The sequence below is a fragment of the Accipiter gentilis genome, chromosome 7 (assembly GCF_929443795.1).
Source record: "Accipiter gentilis chromosome 7, bAccGen1.1, whole genome shotgun sequence".
Lineage (NCBI taxonomy): Eukaryota > Metazoa > Chordata > Aves > Accipitriformes > Accipitridae > Astur > Astur gentilis.
Window position 1 is genome coordinate 16,847,270 of NC_064886.1, and position 17,333 is coordinate 16,864,602.

Genomic DNA, 17,333 nt, shown 5'->3' on the forward strand with positions numbered 1-17,333 from the left:
TTGAGTTGGTTTTTTTTACATTTTTTGCTATAATTCTTATAATTAAAATTTTTAATAATTTTTCTAATAAATGCTATAATTCTGTAAGTACCAATTCTTTTTTCATAGTGATATATACAGTTTAGTGTAATCATGTCTTAATCTTTTTTTGCCCTTTAGACCACTAAGTGTAAGTCTGTATATGTACAGCAACTTTGATGCATAGAAAAGCCTTTACCATACTGTGTTGTACAGTAGCACCTCACATTGTACTACCAAGGGAATAAGTGATTATTTTATTAAATGCTTTCAAGGTAGGTGTGTTGTCACATGCAGAGTACTTAATTGCAGCTGGACATAAATATATTGTTTGAGGCAGATGTCTGTGAATGATTGGAAGTCTTCAATATATTCAGGCTTTATAGAGCAATGCTGACCCTGTCTTTAAAGCTGAAGACTTAGCAGGCTTTTGCTTGAAACAGAGCTAAACTGCATATATAGACCTTCGTCGATGCCTCAGTGTACTCCGATTCCTACTACTGGTAAGGATACACATTTCAGTATTTGCAGAAAGCAGAAATGTAGTAGCTGGTTATTCAAAGAAGCTTGACTAGGTTTGGAAAAAAACAAAAATTCTTTGGCATTCTTCCTTGCATCTTGTTTTAAAATAACCCTGGTACCATGGTTACAAGACTAGTCACATTGCTGTTTCTCTTGGGGATCTCGTGTTGTGCATCTTCATATGTTCTTGGGATATGAATTCCTCCATTTGCTCACTCCTACTGGGCCTTGGGTTGCAATCCCATGCAGATACACTGTATGTGATTGCTGTAGCAGGTCCAATGGGCACTAGTCATTGCCAAAGCTTTTCTACTAGATTGTGTCTCCTGGTTTGTGATTTGGATGCAATGTCTTCAAAATAAATGCCATACATTTTTTACTTAAATATGGAAGATGAGGAGGGCCAAGGTATGAAACAAAAAGGAATTAATATTCTGCACCCAAGTTTAATCTGTATTATCCTGAAGCTAGCATTACTTACCTAGAAGTTTATTTACAGTTTGAGTTGGGGGGAAGAGATTGCAAGTTTTTCCTGTCTCTGGGAGTCTTTGCATGTAGTCATCCTTTTCCGCTACGCAGCTTCAGACAGCTCTTATCTTGCTTACCCTACGTACCTTCTTATGGAAAAGTTTTGTGTGGTGTGTGTTTTGGTAATTGACTTGGGTTTTTTGGTTTTGTTTTGTTGTTGTTGTTTTAAAATAAACAACATAACTATGTAAAATAACCACCGCTCCACAAAACTGCAATAAAATTCCTTGGCCTGGCTAAACAGTCTGTAAAGGGAGCTGAGGATTCCCTCTGTGCAACCACAAACCTGACTATTGTCTTTGAAGGAATGCTCTTTATCTAGGCTATTGTTCTAGCTTTCCTGTCTAATTTATTTAATGGGTTTTTTACAGCCTTTTTTGATTTAAGTCTGTTTATTCAGGCAGACAACAGTACAAAATTCTGTAGGGAAACAGAATGCACAGAACTAACTAGTCTTTTCACCTACAGATATCTTTCAAATTTATCTTTAAAGAAAAAAAACCCAACAACACCCCCCCACCTCCCCAAACTGGCTGGAAAATGAATAAGGAGAAGGACGACTTGGAAGACCTAGTATGGACTGATAGCACAGACATGTGCATGTTTTTCTCTCACACTGCTCAGTTAAATTTTAGTGTTTGTATTTAGGTTAATTATATTTATCCTCTAGAAAAAGTAGATCATGTCTGAGTGTGAATAATGTGTTGACTTAAAGGATAGTTCTTCCCAGGAAATACTTCTAACAAATGTTGCATATTCCTTCTTCACCACTGTGCCACAGAGATCTGGATTCCATGTGTCTCTTTTGGCTGGTTACAATTATTTTTTTTTCTAAGACAATACTCGTGCTTGTTTTTTGAGGGGGGAAGTTTGTCTGTTCTCTGCCAAGAACACCAAATACCAAACCTTCTACTAGTTACTATATTAGGCTGAGTCATGATAACTGTAAACTTTGTGTATTTTTATTCCATGAAGAGTAATAATTTGCTACAGTGTCACTTAAAGCAAGATAAAAGGTGATCTGCAGATTAGACGTTGTTTCAAGACTGCCTCTAATGAGACCGGTGAAGGAGGCTGCCACCTTAAATATGGACGAAAGATGTCTCTGTCTGTCAGCTTTCTTATTTTAGTAATATCAAAAGAGGTTAATTATTCTTCCCTGAATTTCTGAGGTTAGTGTAGATTACGATTTTTGATTTTTTTTTTTTTTTTTTTTTTTTTTTTTTTTTTTTTTTTTTCCTCACCAGCTGAAGCCTTGTATTGCTAACAGAGCTGTCAGCTCTGGGAAGTTGGTGAGCCAGAAGCTAGAGCACAAATGTGTGTGGCAGCTACTGTGCACTAAGTTAGTACTTTGTGGACACTTAGTGCTCTCATGCAAGATAATGTCCTCTATTCCTAGATTCCTCACAGTTAACCTCGTATGAACACTTCCCAAATGTATTAATATGAATTATCTAATATACTGTGATCCTGCACCTTAATTTATGGCACAAGGAGCTTGTTGTTCTCTAGTTTTCCTGGAAAGTTCCCCCCAAGAAATAGAATGTGTGATGTAAAAATTATATGAAATCCTAATTTACTTTTTAGTATATAAAAAGGAAAATTACAGTCTTTGTGTTAGCAGGTTACATCCAAGCTCTCTGCCAAGGCTACAAAATATTCCTCATTGTGTTACATGTGCTGGAAAACACAAGTGGGAAAAAAAAACCCAATGGCCCTGAAAATGTCCATGTTGAATTCAGTGAATCTCTTTAAGAGGTTTTCACGAACACTTGCTTGTTTTCATAATGCTAGGTACAGGCTGAACAGATTTGCACACAAATAGGACACAACATATTGTCATTCTGACCTGTGAGAATCCTGCAGTTCTGGCTTGTGGCCCTTCTTGGCAAGTGTCAGCCACACTGAACACCTTTTGCTTCTTCACATAATTTAATTCTTCCTTCCCCTGGGCATTATGAAAAGCTGTATCCTACAGGCATTGCAAGTAATTGGAATGGCTGCAAATACTTAATATTATAAGTTTGAAAACAACCGATTTCTGGTCTTCCACTTAGGAGTATTTGGTTTTTGGTTGTGGTTTGGTTGGTTGGTTTGTTGGTTTTTTTCAAGTAAAGGTAAAAAAAATGATTCTCGCCGCCCCAAGAATTCAAATAGCTGTTTGCATCTACAGTTTTGCAAAGTGCTGTGCATCATGTTTTATATCAATCTTTTAAATGCAAGAGGGCTGTGCTAATGTAGTTTATCTGAACTATTCCTTAGAGAAAATATGAAAGACTTTTTTCTCATTTCATTTCTTTTTCTTTTCCTCACAGAATTAGAATAAGAAATAAGCAGTTCTTAGAAATCCTTATTTGCTGTTAGAAATTTGGGTGAAACAATAGTACCAATCTATTGCATTCAATATGCTGGTTATACTGAGTCATCTTAAATGTATTTTTAATCTTACAGCCATATCAAGTCACCTAATAGAATTGTGGATTTCAGTCATGACAAAATTGCTGAATACCAAATTGGACAGAACTAAATGCTAGGGAATTAATTTTTGGTTTGGGTTTTTTTCTTTCTTTTTTTTTATCTGTAAACAATTTGGTTGTAAAGATCTGTTCAACATTAAAACAAACTTAAAGGCAAAGAAAGAATATGCAGCTTGAAATAAGAACTGGTCACATCATTAATGTGCTTTGTGAACATGATTATACTCAACGCTTTTTCATTATGTGGTATTTTAATTTCGAAATGCAGTAAATGCATTTGTGTGTCTTAATGCTTTAGGTTGGTGGAACAAAAGCTGGAGTTGTGCGTTTCTTGGGAGAAACTGACTTTGCTAAAGGAGAATGGTGTGGAGTAGAACTGGATGAACCTCTGGGAAAAAATGATGGAGCTGTTGCTGGAACAAGGTTAGTCTATCACTGGATAGCAGCCATCTTAAAGATTTTGCTTTTTTAATATTTTACATGAAACTTTATATCAAGGGAGGGAGGTAGGCCGTAAACCTGACTGTCTGCTGATGGTGTGGGAGGATCGTTAGATGCTGATTTGAATATATGATGCCAACACGTATCTGAAACTCTGCATCAACCCCACATTTATGGGATTAGTTGATGTCTCCTACTTCCATGTGAGTTTTATTCATAGACTGGTAATGGAAAACACAATTTCCTGCTTTTTGAATGTCTGCTCTGCTTGGTTTCTCAGCTTGGAATGAATGCTCAGTTAAGAAAATATCTCTGGGTATTTAATAGCTGAAATGAGGGAAAATCTTCCAGGATTACAGGAACTGAAAGCTCCTATACCAACAGTTGCCTCATTGTAAAGATTGGGAAAGGTATAGGTGCTTCCTCCAATAAGTCACACTTAGAAAGCATTAATCCACATGACAATTTAACTTTCTTTCTCATTTGGTATAAGGAACAGTCCTTTAACTCATCAAAAAGAGGTTTTACAAGGATTGTGCCACCTTAACATAGGTGATCACAACTTAAGATTTAAGTGGATTTTGTTTATGTATAACCAAAGGTATGTGTTCTGTATAATCAAATATGCATACGTTTATAGGTATGTATGTAATAAAATATAAAACTACTTGATTTAATTAAAATCTGATTTTTATTTTTAACTCACTGCTATCACATTTGTTGTTGGCAGCTCAGAGGAATGTATCGAAGAGGAAAGCTATGCATGTTAAACTTTGAATCTGAATGGAATTTTTAGGAAATGGAGCTTTAGCTCAAGAGTTCATTCTGAATTTCTGAAATCTGATATAATCAGGCTATTTCAGCCTCTCAAAGTCCCCTTTCTAAATCTAGTGTTAAAAAAAGAAAAATGCAGTCTAATATGGATTAGCTTGTCATCAGCTGTTACCCTGTCCTTTAATACTTTTAGACTATTGATCTAGCATTTTTTGTGAAGCCATACTGTGTATCTGAAAAGACAGAAGTTAATTTAGTACTCTCACCTGTCTGCTTTGCTTTTTTAAAGGTATTTTCAGTGTCAGCCAAAATATGGTTTGTTTGCTCCAGTCCACAAAGTTACGAAGATTGGATTCCCATCAACCACACCAGCAAAAGCAAAGACAACTGTGCGAAAAGTGATTGCGACTCCCACAGCCCTGAAACGTAGTCCAAGTGCATCTTCCCTGAGCTCTCTCAGTTCTGTGGCATCTTCAGTAAGCAGCAAGCCAAGCCGTACAGGACTAGTAAGCTTCTTTTTCTATTGCATGCTTTACGTTCCCAAGCAGGAATCCACGTGGTACTTCCCTGTGGTCTACTTGCATAAATTGAGAATAGAACAGATCTTGTGCAGAGCACAATATACATTTAATCGTGCTCTCTTTTTTATTCAAAGCATGCATGAAGGAAGGAAATCTTAACTAGCCCTGAAGAGTAGCAGAATACTTGAATATTTAATTTTACACAGTTAATGCAGGCTAACTGAGTTATTGCAATAAGAAAGGGGCTTGTGATGCCAACAAACTGAAAAGGCATCAGTGTTCTCTGACTGGAATCTCCATTTAGTTGTTCATTTTGCTAGCACTACCTCTGTCATATGGGGTTTGTGTTTGAGGATTTGGTATGCACTAAAGCTTCCATAGATCAAACTTGTTTTATTAAGCAGGAAGCTTCAAATTGTCTAAAATGTAAAAGGCTTTCTTTTACTGTTAAAGAGATGAGTCAGCTGAGAAATACAGAAGTAGCAATTGTCAAGTCTTTGCTGACAAGAAGCCTCTTTCTTTTCTTTTAGTTTTGGTTTTAATCCTATAAATTCATAAAGGCTAAATGTTGCAAAGTACAGTGGCTCAGGTGAATTCTAACACAGTACTAATTCCACCTAATACACTTACTATGGATTCTTTTAAAGTTGCTCTGTTACATAAGTGTCCTAATCTTGGGTTGCAGCAGTAAAATGGAAATCTTCAGGGAAAGCTGAATTTTAAAAAGTCTCTCTTTTAAGGCAATTAAAAGCATAGAAATAATTGGGTTTTTTCCACAGTCACCCTAGATTTTTCCTTTTTTTAAACCAAAGTACATAAATACATCTAATTAGAAAGAGATCACTCCCACTGATCTGGAACTGGTTAGTTGGCATACTGTCCCACTGACCAGCAGGTGCAGATGACTTACCATAGTCCTTCAAAACTGAAGCAGATTACAAGCGAACAGAGGTCAACAGTTGGTCAGGGCAGCAGGGTTAATTCCTTATCACAAAAAGCGTAAGGGATTTTTATTTGGCACAAACAGTGGGACTTCATTACTTAATCCATTCTGGAAGTTGCACTTCTAGCTGCAGAGTGCCCCCTAGTTTGAAATCGGTGCACTGACATACGGTGCTACCTCAGGTTCAGGGCAGAACTCATGAGCTGATGGTGAAAGCATTAATATGGACCTCTACATTTTATTCCATATGCTATGATTTTCTAAGCAACAAGAGAATACAGTTACACATTGTAAATGTCTACAATACATTTTCTTATTTTGCCCTCTGTGTTGTGTCCCAGGGCTTTTGCATGTTTTGGGCCATAAAATACAAAGCTTCTGTAATCCATTTTTTCTAGAATTAAAATTCCAGCTTTCTTCCAACTCTCTTTCTTGGGCAATGTGAGCATTTGGTTGCCATCCAAGTTAAAAGAACTGTTACAATAATTCTGACACTTCTTCTTTAAAAGTTAAGCTGCTGAAGACACAGGATTTCCTGAAATCAGTTTTGACACAGCAGACTTTTATTGTTCCAGTTTCTAGGAAAATTATAATTTATCTGGAAATTGCTGGACTCCTACATAGTCTTCTCAATTATTCAAGTCTGTTGCTGTTTTCTTCTTCCTGTGTAAGAAAAGCAACTGTCAAAGTAGGTAATCTAATGATTTAAGAGGGCTGCCTGTTGCAATTTGTATTTATTGCGCAGTCTGAACAAAGTTGATGTTTCTCTGGATTCTTTCGGATTTCTTTTGGAATCAGGAGTTAAGTCAAGTTTGATTCGAAGAGCTAGAATTGTTAAAAAGCAATACGTTCTGGAATGAGATATCTTCTTGAAACTGAGAGGATCTGAAACAACTAATCTAAGCATCAAAGTGAAAGATGGTTTATTCTATCTCATGCCTTTTGAGTCACTTGATACAGCATTTGCAATGGATTGTAGATGTGTATCATTCAAGGCTGTGGCTAGACAAGTTAGTAAGATTGTGCAGCAATCATGGTAACAGTAGGGGAAGTGTATTTTTGTGATGGCAGGAGAATATGTCCATGTTATGCTTTCTGTTGGGGATGTTGTCCAATGCCAGAATTCCAGGCTGTATATGGCAACTATTGTTCAACATTTTGATCTCTGAAAGGATCATGGAAGAAACGCGCTCCTATTCTTGCGCAATACTATTAGACAGAGCTAAAGGTTAATGTACAGAAGAGCAAGCCTCTGTTTATTGTTTTTTGGTTTAAGTAAGACTTTAGTTAAGATGTCATTCTCATTTAATACTTAGACATTTCTGAACTGTTAAGCATGAAGTTGGTTTTTATAAGCTGTATCAGATTTTTTTGTTCAGTTTTTGCTGTTTTCACAAGTCTTGTCCACTTTTATTACATAATTCCAGTTTATTTACTTTCCCTTCTAGCTCAAAGACTCTTGAGAAAGTAGAAGACAGGGCCATGCTGAATATTCACTGACATTGGTTCCATTCAGTGGAGCAGAGATCATGCAAGGTCAAGGAAAACCCTAAGGGTTCATTTTAGCTATAGTTCTCCAGACTGATTCATTTTAACTTCTATTCTTTAAGTTTAGTCTTTCAGATTTTTTTTCCAGAAGTAATGTAATTCCAAGTGATTTATGTTTTAATCAGATATTAATTGTTCTTCTTCACAAGTTTTTACCTGTAGGGCTGGCTTTTAAAGTCAAGGTAAATGCTTTTCATCTTCCATGTCTTATTGCCATAGTAGAGGTGCAAAATGCTAGCTGGAGCTCCAAAAGCATTTGATAGAGCATTTGGAAATGTTATACTGTTGCTGGTGACCCAAGATGATGACTTTGTAACTAGAGGCACAATGTTTTTAACTTGCTAAAAGGCTGCCTTTCTTTTTTTGATGCAAAAAGATGCTTACAAACATGAGCTAGCCTTTGTGTGAGTCTACTAAGCACACCTTCAATTGAGGCTAGCCTTTTGTTTTCATTTCAACCCTTCTGTCTCCTACACACTACCTGCTGATTGCTACAAAGCAGTCTTACTACACATATATGGCCATTGTTAAATTCTAGAAAATAAAGTAATTTAAATGTAAAAGGAGAGGGTACAGTAGGTCACAGAAAGCATTTGCTTGACTAACCCAATGTTTGTAAAGTCTGGAGATATCCCTTGTTTTCACTTGATACAGAATGATTTTTTAACTTACTTACTTTGTGAAGTTGACAGAAACATCCTCCCGGTATGCAAGAAAAATTTCTGGTACCACAGCCCTACAGGAGGCACTGAAAGAGAAGCAGCAACACATTGAACAGCTCCTGGCAGAAAGGGACCTGGAGAGGGCAGAAGTTGCAAAAGCAACCAGTCATGTAGGGGAAATAGAGCAGGAATTAGCACTTGTTCGCGATGGACATGATCGGGTAAGAGTGGTGTTGCTGTTCTTAAAATAGAGGCTTTAAGACAATTGACTTAATTTCCAAAATTGTGTTCTCTTATTCAAAAGGCCTGGGAGTAAGAGATGGTGTTCTAAAACTAAAGTAGTCCATACCTATGAGATCTTCCTTGTGGGAGCTTTGGCTTGATGAGATAGCAAATCTATTTCATTTAACTAATTTTGATTGAACTTCTCCACACATCTCAATAAGCGATGGTTTTCTTTCATTATATGCATATTTGAATATTATAACATTCCTGTGCCTTGGCCTATCACTTTACCAAATTGTGATTACTGAGGTGTAGATACATAACTTGGAAAAAATTTCCAAGAATTTTTTCTTATTCTTCTTGCTAATTAGCATGTACTGGAGATGGAAGCAAAAATGGATCAGCTACGAGCTATGGTGGAGGCTGCTGATAGGGAGAAAGTGGAGCTTCTCAATCAGCTTGAGGAAGAGAAAAGGTAACTGAACACTGTATTAGTATAACTGTTAATAAACTTTCCATTAAAAGCAAATGCTGTGGTGACTTTGAAATATGAAACAAATTACAAATAATGCAGATAGGGATAATTATTGTATAAAATCATATTGCAGTTTCTTAAAATTAATACTAAGAAAGAAACTCTTAAATTTGGGGAGGGAAAGGCAAAGAAAGTGGACTTCTTTTAGAAGCTGTAACTATTGCTTATAGCTTAATTTCCTGCAACTCCTTTTATAATTGCTTTCTGTTATGAAGGATTTTATTCCTACTCATATGAAATGAATGGATCATGCCTGACCTTCTTGAAATACTCTTCTTCCACTTCAGAATGAAAATTTTTATAATCTCATTTCCTGACAGTGCTAGATTAAAAATTTACAGTTTAGTTCTCTTGTGAATAATTTATTACTACTAGTCATGTGCTTCTAGGTAGGGTTTGTCTCTTACAGGAAGATCATCAAAGCCATTATTTTAATTGCCTTTTGTAACCACTTGAAGAAAGGAACTGAGATTACCAAATAGGTAAGGTGAGGTTAGGAAAGGAAATAATCTGGTAAATTGTTGGGACAAGATTGGGTGAGGAAATCATCTGATACACTGTTTTGGTGGATTTGAATGCTTTTGAAAAGTGAGAGTCTTTAGAAACACATTGTGAGTCTGCTGTGTAGGCTTGTGTGTGTCCCTGAAATCAGTCAGATGTCAACGTAAAACTAGAAATCAGAGATGAGAAAATGCAATGGCGGGGGGGTAATTCCTTTACAACTTTGATGCTGCCTTCTTATGGGACCCACTCTAACTGAATTTTCAGAACAAGCAGTAGAGTTAGGTCTGGAATTATTTTCTATGAAAAAATGCAGTGGATTTTTAAATTAAAAAAAATTAAAAAGAAAAAAAAAAGGAAAAAAAGAAAAGGCAAGCAGCTTTGCAGCACCTCCGGTAGCCTGGCTGTGGACCTACTTTTGCTGAATGCCAGGTCAGTGGGGGGCTGTTTTACCGCAATCCTCCATGGCCTTGAGCTCACCTTCAGCATGTTGCTAGGCAGCGTGGCAGTGCTGCTCTGCGCCTGCTACCCATTCACCGAAGTGACATCCTGCAGCCGGGAAAACATTTCACATTTCACGGCTTCGGCGGTGTAATATTTCTCCTTCCTCCTAACCACTGTAGACTTATTTACTTTGAAAGTTCTCTGTTATATGTATTCAAGTCAGTCTCAGCAGTGACTTGAAGTCAAATAATCTTTAATCCTTTGTCTCCCAAAGCACGTTGGTGAGACCCACTTCCAGTAGTAAGTTCTTGCTGTCCTTTTATTTTAGACATCCATCACTTGTAACTCCCTTTGATGCAATGATTTCTATGTTTGTCAGCCAAGCTGCAGGCACCAGCAACGTGTGTAATTCAAGGAAAGATGACATGCTTGTCTCTTCCTTTGCAACATCTTAGTGTTGAAAGGATCAAGGGGAAAAGGAAGAGATCTGTCCTCCTGTTCACTGGGGTATACCAGACTCAGGGGAGGGAAGAAATAATTGCTTGCAAATTTTAAGTCAGACAGTAGCTTCTCACTTCAGTCTTCTCATTCTAAGACTCCTGTATGAGCAAGGCAAGTTAATGTTCTTGCTTGCGCTCCCATTATGCATCTTGCAGTTCATGTTGACACCTAACATGTTTCTCTATGCTAGAGTTTTGATGCAAGTTGACGAGCATGCTTCTAGAAAGCCCATGAGTTTCTTGGATGTGTCCTAACTTTCTGACTGTTTCTTAGGTGAATGGTAGAATATGCAGAATGTGAGATCAAACTGTTCATTTAGCTCTCCTCTTTTGAGGACGTGCAGAAGGGTGAAGGAATGAGAGAATCAGTGATGACTTAAAGGTTTGCTTTTTAACTCACCAGAAAATGCAACAAAATACTTCCTTTGTAGAGCTGCAGGAAGACTGATGCCTTACTTTGTCAGTGGGTGTGTCTTAAAGACAGCAGCTTTCCTGTTCTCTAATGCTTCCTGTGAGAGAATTCTCCTTAATGTTTCTTGCAATTTTCTGGTACAATGAGAATGATGTCGCTGTAGTTCTGATTTCCACTGAAATATTAGCTTGAAAGCATTTTCTTTCAAAGTTATCTGAATTTTAATTAATTGTCCCCACAGGAAAGTTGAAGACCTTCAGTTCCGTGTGGAAGAAGAATCCATTACCAAAGGAGACCTAGAGGTAAAACATCTCCAGCTTTGTAAACAGGATATATAATAGGACACAGAAATGCTGTCAGTTCAGATTAAGTGTACTACTGTTCTCTAAAACAGAAGGGCAGGAATGGTTAATAGATGCAACACTGGTCCAAGCATATGTAAAGCACATGAAAGTGATTCCCAGTTCTGCAGTCCTGGAGTAAGCTAACAGTCCTGAAACTACAGGATTGCACCCCTAATTCAGTTACACACTTTAGCAAGGGTTGTACTGTGAAATGGCTGTAGTTGTTTAAAGTAATTAAATTAATTCATAGAAAACCCTACTTTTTGATACTTTACATTATATCTTACTGATGTTTCTGAAATTGCTTAAAAGTAACCACCAACAAAAAATCATTTTGAAGTTATGACATTGCAAGTTAATATTTATGCCTTTGAAAATTAATATTGAAGACTAGTTCTGTTAGTCTTCAATCATTTTTTTGAATAATCCCTGTGCTTTCCTTAGGGAAGATTGATTACCAAAGAATGTTTTGTCCTGAGAGTCATTGTACACAAAATCTAAACAGCAATTAATGTGTGCAATTTTTATCTTTCTACTGTTTGTGTAACTATAATGCTGGGCTAAAACACAGTACGTTATTACACAATCAGAATAGGAAACATTAAATGAAGGATTACTCTCTGATATTTGAACCCTGCCAATTTTTATCCCAAATTTCAAATTAAAGAGCAAGATCCTTTTTAGTTGTTCTACTCTGTTGTTGTCCAATCTGAAAAATCGTAGAACTTCTTGCACAACATAAAGTACAAACTTAATTAACTTGTGTTCCTGTGAACCATTTATGATCAAAGTGCTAGCCTTATGAAAATTATTCATTTCATATAACATTTCTTTTATTTTAGTCTTCCATTCATTTTAAGATACCTACCTAGACTCTTCATAGAATGCTCCTTTTATTGCTTAGTTCATGGAAAATTTTAATTTTTTATTTTTTGTTAAATCAGTTGATAGTCATGGCAAACCATCTTAAAGACTCTGGTTTGTCAAGCTGCATAACTTCAAGAGTTTAAACTGAATTCAAGATAATGAAATGTATCCTGTTGTTTGTGTTGGAATGATAGTGCTAAGTCTGCAGGTGAAATATTTTTGTTTGTTTGTTTGTTTTTAATTTTACTGATAGCGAAAGAGGCAGATTTCGGAAGACCCAGAAAATGTAAGAGGGCACTTAAATGTGCAGAGATGTCCCATGTTAACAGATTGTGTGCAGAAAATGCTTATACTTATTCACTAACTGCATAATCTGTTATTGAAACATTGACTCTAGTATTTGTGTGCATGTTGCTTTCAGAGCAATTACAACATTTATCAAAAAGAATGTGTGTAATGACTAAACGTTGTAATCCCCATTAACTGAAGAGAGGGCAAATGTGTCATTAGAATTCTTTAGGGTCAAAAACTTTGCAACTAATTGAAGAGTATAGGAGCTTGTAGAAAATGACAGTCCAGTATCTTGAAATGTCTTTTATTTAAATGTAGGATTTTAGTTGCTTTCTTCACAAAATTCTGCATGCTTTCCTATGAGCTCCTACTGCTCTTCAATAGATGCAGTATGCAATTAGCCGATTAATTTTTCTGAGGAAAAAAAAAAATCGGTATGTTCCCCACCTCCCCTTATTTTTTTCCTTTTTTTGGCATGAAATTCTAAGGGGAGAGATGGCTTAAAATATCTGAAGAATTAGTGTACAAAGCTGTCTGGTTTTACTGTATCTTCATGTAGCTTCTCTTTGAATTATGTAGGAAAAATATATGCTACTGGATAACAGAAATTGCCTTACAAGACGTTTAAGCAGCCCTCTTGCTTCCATAGCTCAGAATAGTGGAATTTAAAAGCCCTCTCTTTGATTGGACTCAGGAAAATGTATCCCAGGCTGCCACCTCTCCTGCATCCCCAGCCAAGATAGGAAGTTCTTAAGACTAAAACTGGTTTCCTGCTGTGCATTCTTAGGTGTTCCTTTTGCGAAGCTACTTCAGCGATCTGGGTCTCCTCTATTCTTCCAATCAGGCTCACGGTGTGTTAGAAGTAAATCTGCATGTGCCCTTCCTTTTTCTTGTTTTGTGCACTCCTTGTTTAATCCTATCTTTACTCCTGATTTCCCTATTCTAATTTTTCCATAAATAAATTGATATCTTCACTCTCTAAAGGAGAGAAGTGGGTGATCACTTAGTTTCTAGGCTAATGCTTCGTAATCTCAGTCATGTTCTGTGATTGTTATCCCTGCACGAAGGGACTGAAGGTCGTCTTGCCCCTATCCTAGAACTGATTATCAGCATTTATGGCTTCAGCACAATTTCACAGTTTGACCTATAGATGGAAAACTTAACAGTAAGGTTTATTTTGAAGTGAAGGAGTATCTAGAATATACAAGTGCTGAAAATAGCTGATGACTGGTCTCTGAAGTTTGAGTGGAACACTTTAAGGTTCAAGGCAGTGTAAGGCTTGTCCCATTTCCCTGTTACTCTAACTGCAAAGCTTTGGAGAAGGTGAAGATGCTTCCTTTGTTGTTGGGTTTGGTGGTTGGTTTTTTTTCTTTTCTGTTTTTTTCCATCCAAGTTAAGGTTTACAATCAAATTCTTCGTTTTGTAGTACTCTGTTTTTCTCAGTTTACTGTGCTCTGGGTTTCCTCAAAGAGAAACATAATTATTTAGACATTTCTCTCTAGAGGATCAGGAGAGAAATTTGAGTGATTCAAAACTTTGCAGTGATTTTTACCTCAGGGAAACTGGAACCTGTCCTTCGGAAATCAGACTTGTTTAAAGGATAATCCCTCATGCCCTAAATGGGGAAAAAGGTGTCTAGCAAAGACCTCTGCCATTTTTGGTTTTGTTTTTGTTGTTTTTGGTTGTTTTTTTTTTAATTTTATTCCCATTTTGGTAGGGTAGGATTTTAACTTATTTCCCTTTGTAATATATAAGAGATGGGATTAAAAAAATCCCCAGTAATCAGTGATGGTATATCTGACCTTTGCAGTAGTAAAGCAATGTCTATAAAATTAATGATCAAAATATTCTGGGTTTTATGAAGCATAGAAAAACTTAAGGTAGCATATTTTGCAAAGTCATGTTGGGAGAATCCTGCAACTATCAGGTTTGGGGTTTCTTGGGTTTTAATAGATCCCTTTGGTGAATTAGAGCAAGGAAGGTATGAATATTCAATTTTAAAAAATAGATTACTTTTCAGACTTAAAATTTTGTTGTGGATTGGAACTGATACCTGTCTCAGAGAGGAAACTGAATTATAGCCACTTATAAAACATTGTTATTTCTGTTAGAATGCTTAGTTCCATTTTCAAAGGCTATGGGAGGCAAAAACAATATTATGGGTTCTCGTGGGGGTTTTTTCCCCATATACACTGAGGATCTTCCACCGATAGAGAAACAAATCTGCTATGGAATTTCAAAAAATAGACGAATCTCAGAAGTGACTTTTAGTGTTTGTGGATTTTAGTATTTTGGACCTAGTAACTACATAGTAAAACAGCCAACTGTTTTCAGCTGGAAAAATGTTTAAAAAATTAAACCACCAGATGTCTGCATGCTTTTGGGAAAGAAGATAACTTGATGCTGTCAGAAGGAATACTGTGTTTGGAGGAGAACAGGCGTGAAGCAAAACAAGAGGCTCATCCCCATCCCACTTGCTCTGCAGAAACGACATAAGATCTTTAACTGCTGCGGCTGGTTTGGAGGCAGTACTAATCAGCTTGTCACTCTATAAATAACGTGGTTCTGTAGGGATTTTTAAATATCATATTACAAAGATCAGAGAAGCAGCAGTGTCCTGCCAGCTGTGCACACACTGCTGCACTGTGGCTTTGGCAGCAGTGTGGCTTTGGAATTATTCACGCGTCTTCCTGCCTTTTTTGTTTCTTTCAATCCAGTGTTCAATGGGTAGCTGTTCAGGTTGCAGGACTCTCTTCTGTTAATAGTAGTTCATAGGGTTTTGGGTTACTGTGTTACTTTGTTCTGCAGTAAATTAACGTCTACAGTAAAGCTGTGTGGAGAACTTTCATCGGGACTGATGGATGGAACTTTTTTCAGTTGATAAACAAATCTTCAACTTCATTCAGTCTTCTGGACATCCACCTTACTTTCAATATGCCAAGCCCTGAAAAGCTGCTCATTTTGGAAAAGATACTGTGAAGCAACAATAGACTTTCATAATCCTTTTAATTTGAATTGTTTAGTAAACCTAAACTAAGTGACCTGTCAAGATTGACAAAATACTCGAATCTCAGCACTTCAGAAACAAGCATGGCACCTGGTCCTTACCTCTTGTATTTTTCTTTTATTCCCCTACCCACCTTTTCCCTACTTCAGAGGCGAAGGTCAGATTTGAACTAGCTGCTGGACTTTACCTGCATCTCTCAAACTTCAAGCTCTCTTGTGAGCCTCTGGGAGTATCTGGGTATCAAGCCAGAATATCCAATATTCTGTGTTCTTGCTAAAAATTCTACCTCTTTATAAGCAAAAGGCAGGAGGTACCTGCTCACTTAGCTTCATCTGCTTCCTGCTTCTCTTTAGGAGCCTGTTATAAAGATCTTACTTTTTTTTCCCTTACATCCACATCTTGTTCAGTGTATTTAGACTTCAGTAACTATAGAGCAACCAGACTGAATCACTTTTTTACCTGGTTTTAGAGAATCTTACTTGTTGTTTGCTTCCTTCCTGAAAGAGGAGGAGGAGGAAGAACTAAGAGGGTTCTGCAGTTATAGACAACCATTCTTTCTATTCAAATAATTCATACCATAGTGACAAATGAACCTTAATGTTCCCAGATCTTGTCCAAAAGGATTTTTATGGCTGACATCTGACATACAGCTACTATTAAAAAAAAAAAAAAAAAAAGTTATAAGTTTTGATTTGTCACATGAGCTTCAGTGGTGAATTTTTGTCCCCTGGTTAATAACTAAACCATTTGTAAACTAAGCCAAATACATTAAAGAAAAAAGTTACGAGGGATGACAAGGAAAGGGACTTAATATCCTCTTAGAACAGGCATAGATATATATACGCATATATATTTTTTTACATAACTATTCTAATTTGTGCTGAAAACTTCATGTACTGATAAATAACTTCTACTCGGCTGCATGAAACTTTTTTGTTCATATTTCTTCGTTTGTGATTTATTTTTGTTACATTTTTTTATTTTATTTACACGTCAGTCCATTTACACTTTCAGTCCATCTTTCTCATCCATAGCATTTCCCTGTTCATTTTATCCACTGCATCTTCTCTGCTCATCATTGGTAGAAGATTCTGGCAGCACGGCCTGCATGTGGCTTCCTCCTCTTGTGCTGGCATGTGATGGTGGCACCGTTGTGTTCTCTTCCTTTCCCTTTTTACTAACAGACGCAGACCAAACTGGAGCATGCCCGCATTAAGGAGCTTGAACAGAGCCTGCTCTTTGAAAAGACCAAAGCTGACAAACTCCAGAGAGAGTTAGAAGACACTAGGGTAATGGTTTTCACTATTTAAATAACAAGACTGATTTGTGTTGTGGAAGATTCTGATGACACAGTCTGCTGGGTATAACACATGCTGAAACAGATCCTTGCTCCTGCCGTGATCAGTACCTGCTATAGATATAGCTGGAACACTTTAAAAATTAGCATTCATTTTGAGCTGTTGCTCAAATGTGTTGCGTGTGTGTATGCCTGTATATGTATACTCATTTCTTCAGAAGAATTCAGGTAAGATGTCTTAAAACTGCAAAATTAATACTTGATTCCAAGTCAAAAGTAGCAAATGGGAATGTGAATTGACATAAAGTGGTGTTCAGTGGTTCATTTTTAGAAGTAGCAAAGTTCATTAAATCCAAAAAAAGTAAGATCGACTGTGCCAATGCTTTTAACATAAACTTAGTATTTGAGGCTTGATTTCTGAGGTCTTAAATAGTTGTGGTACTACTTGCTTTGCTAAATCATGGTTTGCAGTGGCT

The 17,333-nt window shown here is 36.8% G+C and overlaps 1 protein-coding gene across 4 annotated transcripts in view; it reads left to right on the forward strand.

Moving 5' to 3' along the window:
• Positions 1-17,333, forward strand: part of CLIP1 (CAP-Gly domain containing linker protein 1) — a 73,723-nt gene that overhangs the window by 24,103 nt on the left and 32,287 nt on the right. The window contains exons 4-10 of one of the 4 annotated variants that reach the window (XM_049805444.1): positions 3,844-3,968; positions 5,050-5,266; positions 8,458-8,655; positions 9,031-9,134; positions 11,293-11,353; positions 12,516-12,548; positions 16,745-16,849. In XM_049805444.1, coding sequence (XP_049661401.1) covers positions 3,844-3,968; positions 5,050-5,266; positions 8,458-8,655; positions 9,031-9,134; positions 11,293-11,353; positions 12,516-12,548; positions 16,745-16,849 — 843 coding nt within the window. The remainder of the gene's footprint in view (positions 1-3,843; positions 3,969-5,049; positions 5,267-8,457; positions 8,656-9,030; positions 9,135-11,292; positions 11,354-12,515; positions 12,549-16,744; positions 16,850-17,333) is intronic. The other 3 variants (XM_049805445.1, XM_049805446.1, XM_049805447.1) reach the window with 3 other exon arrangements.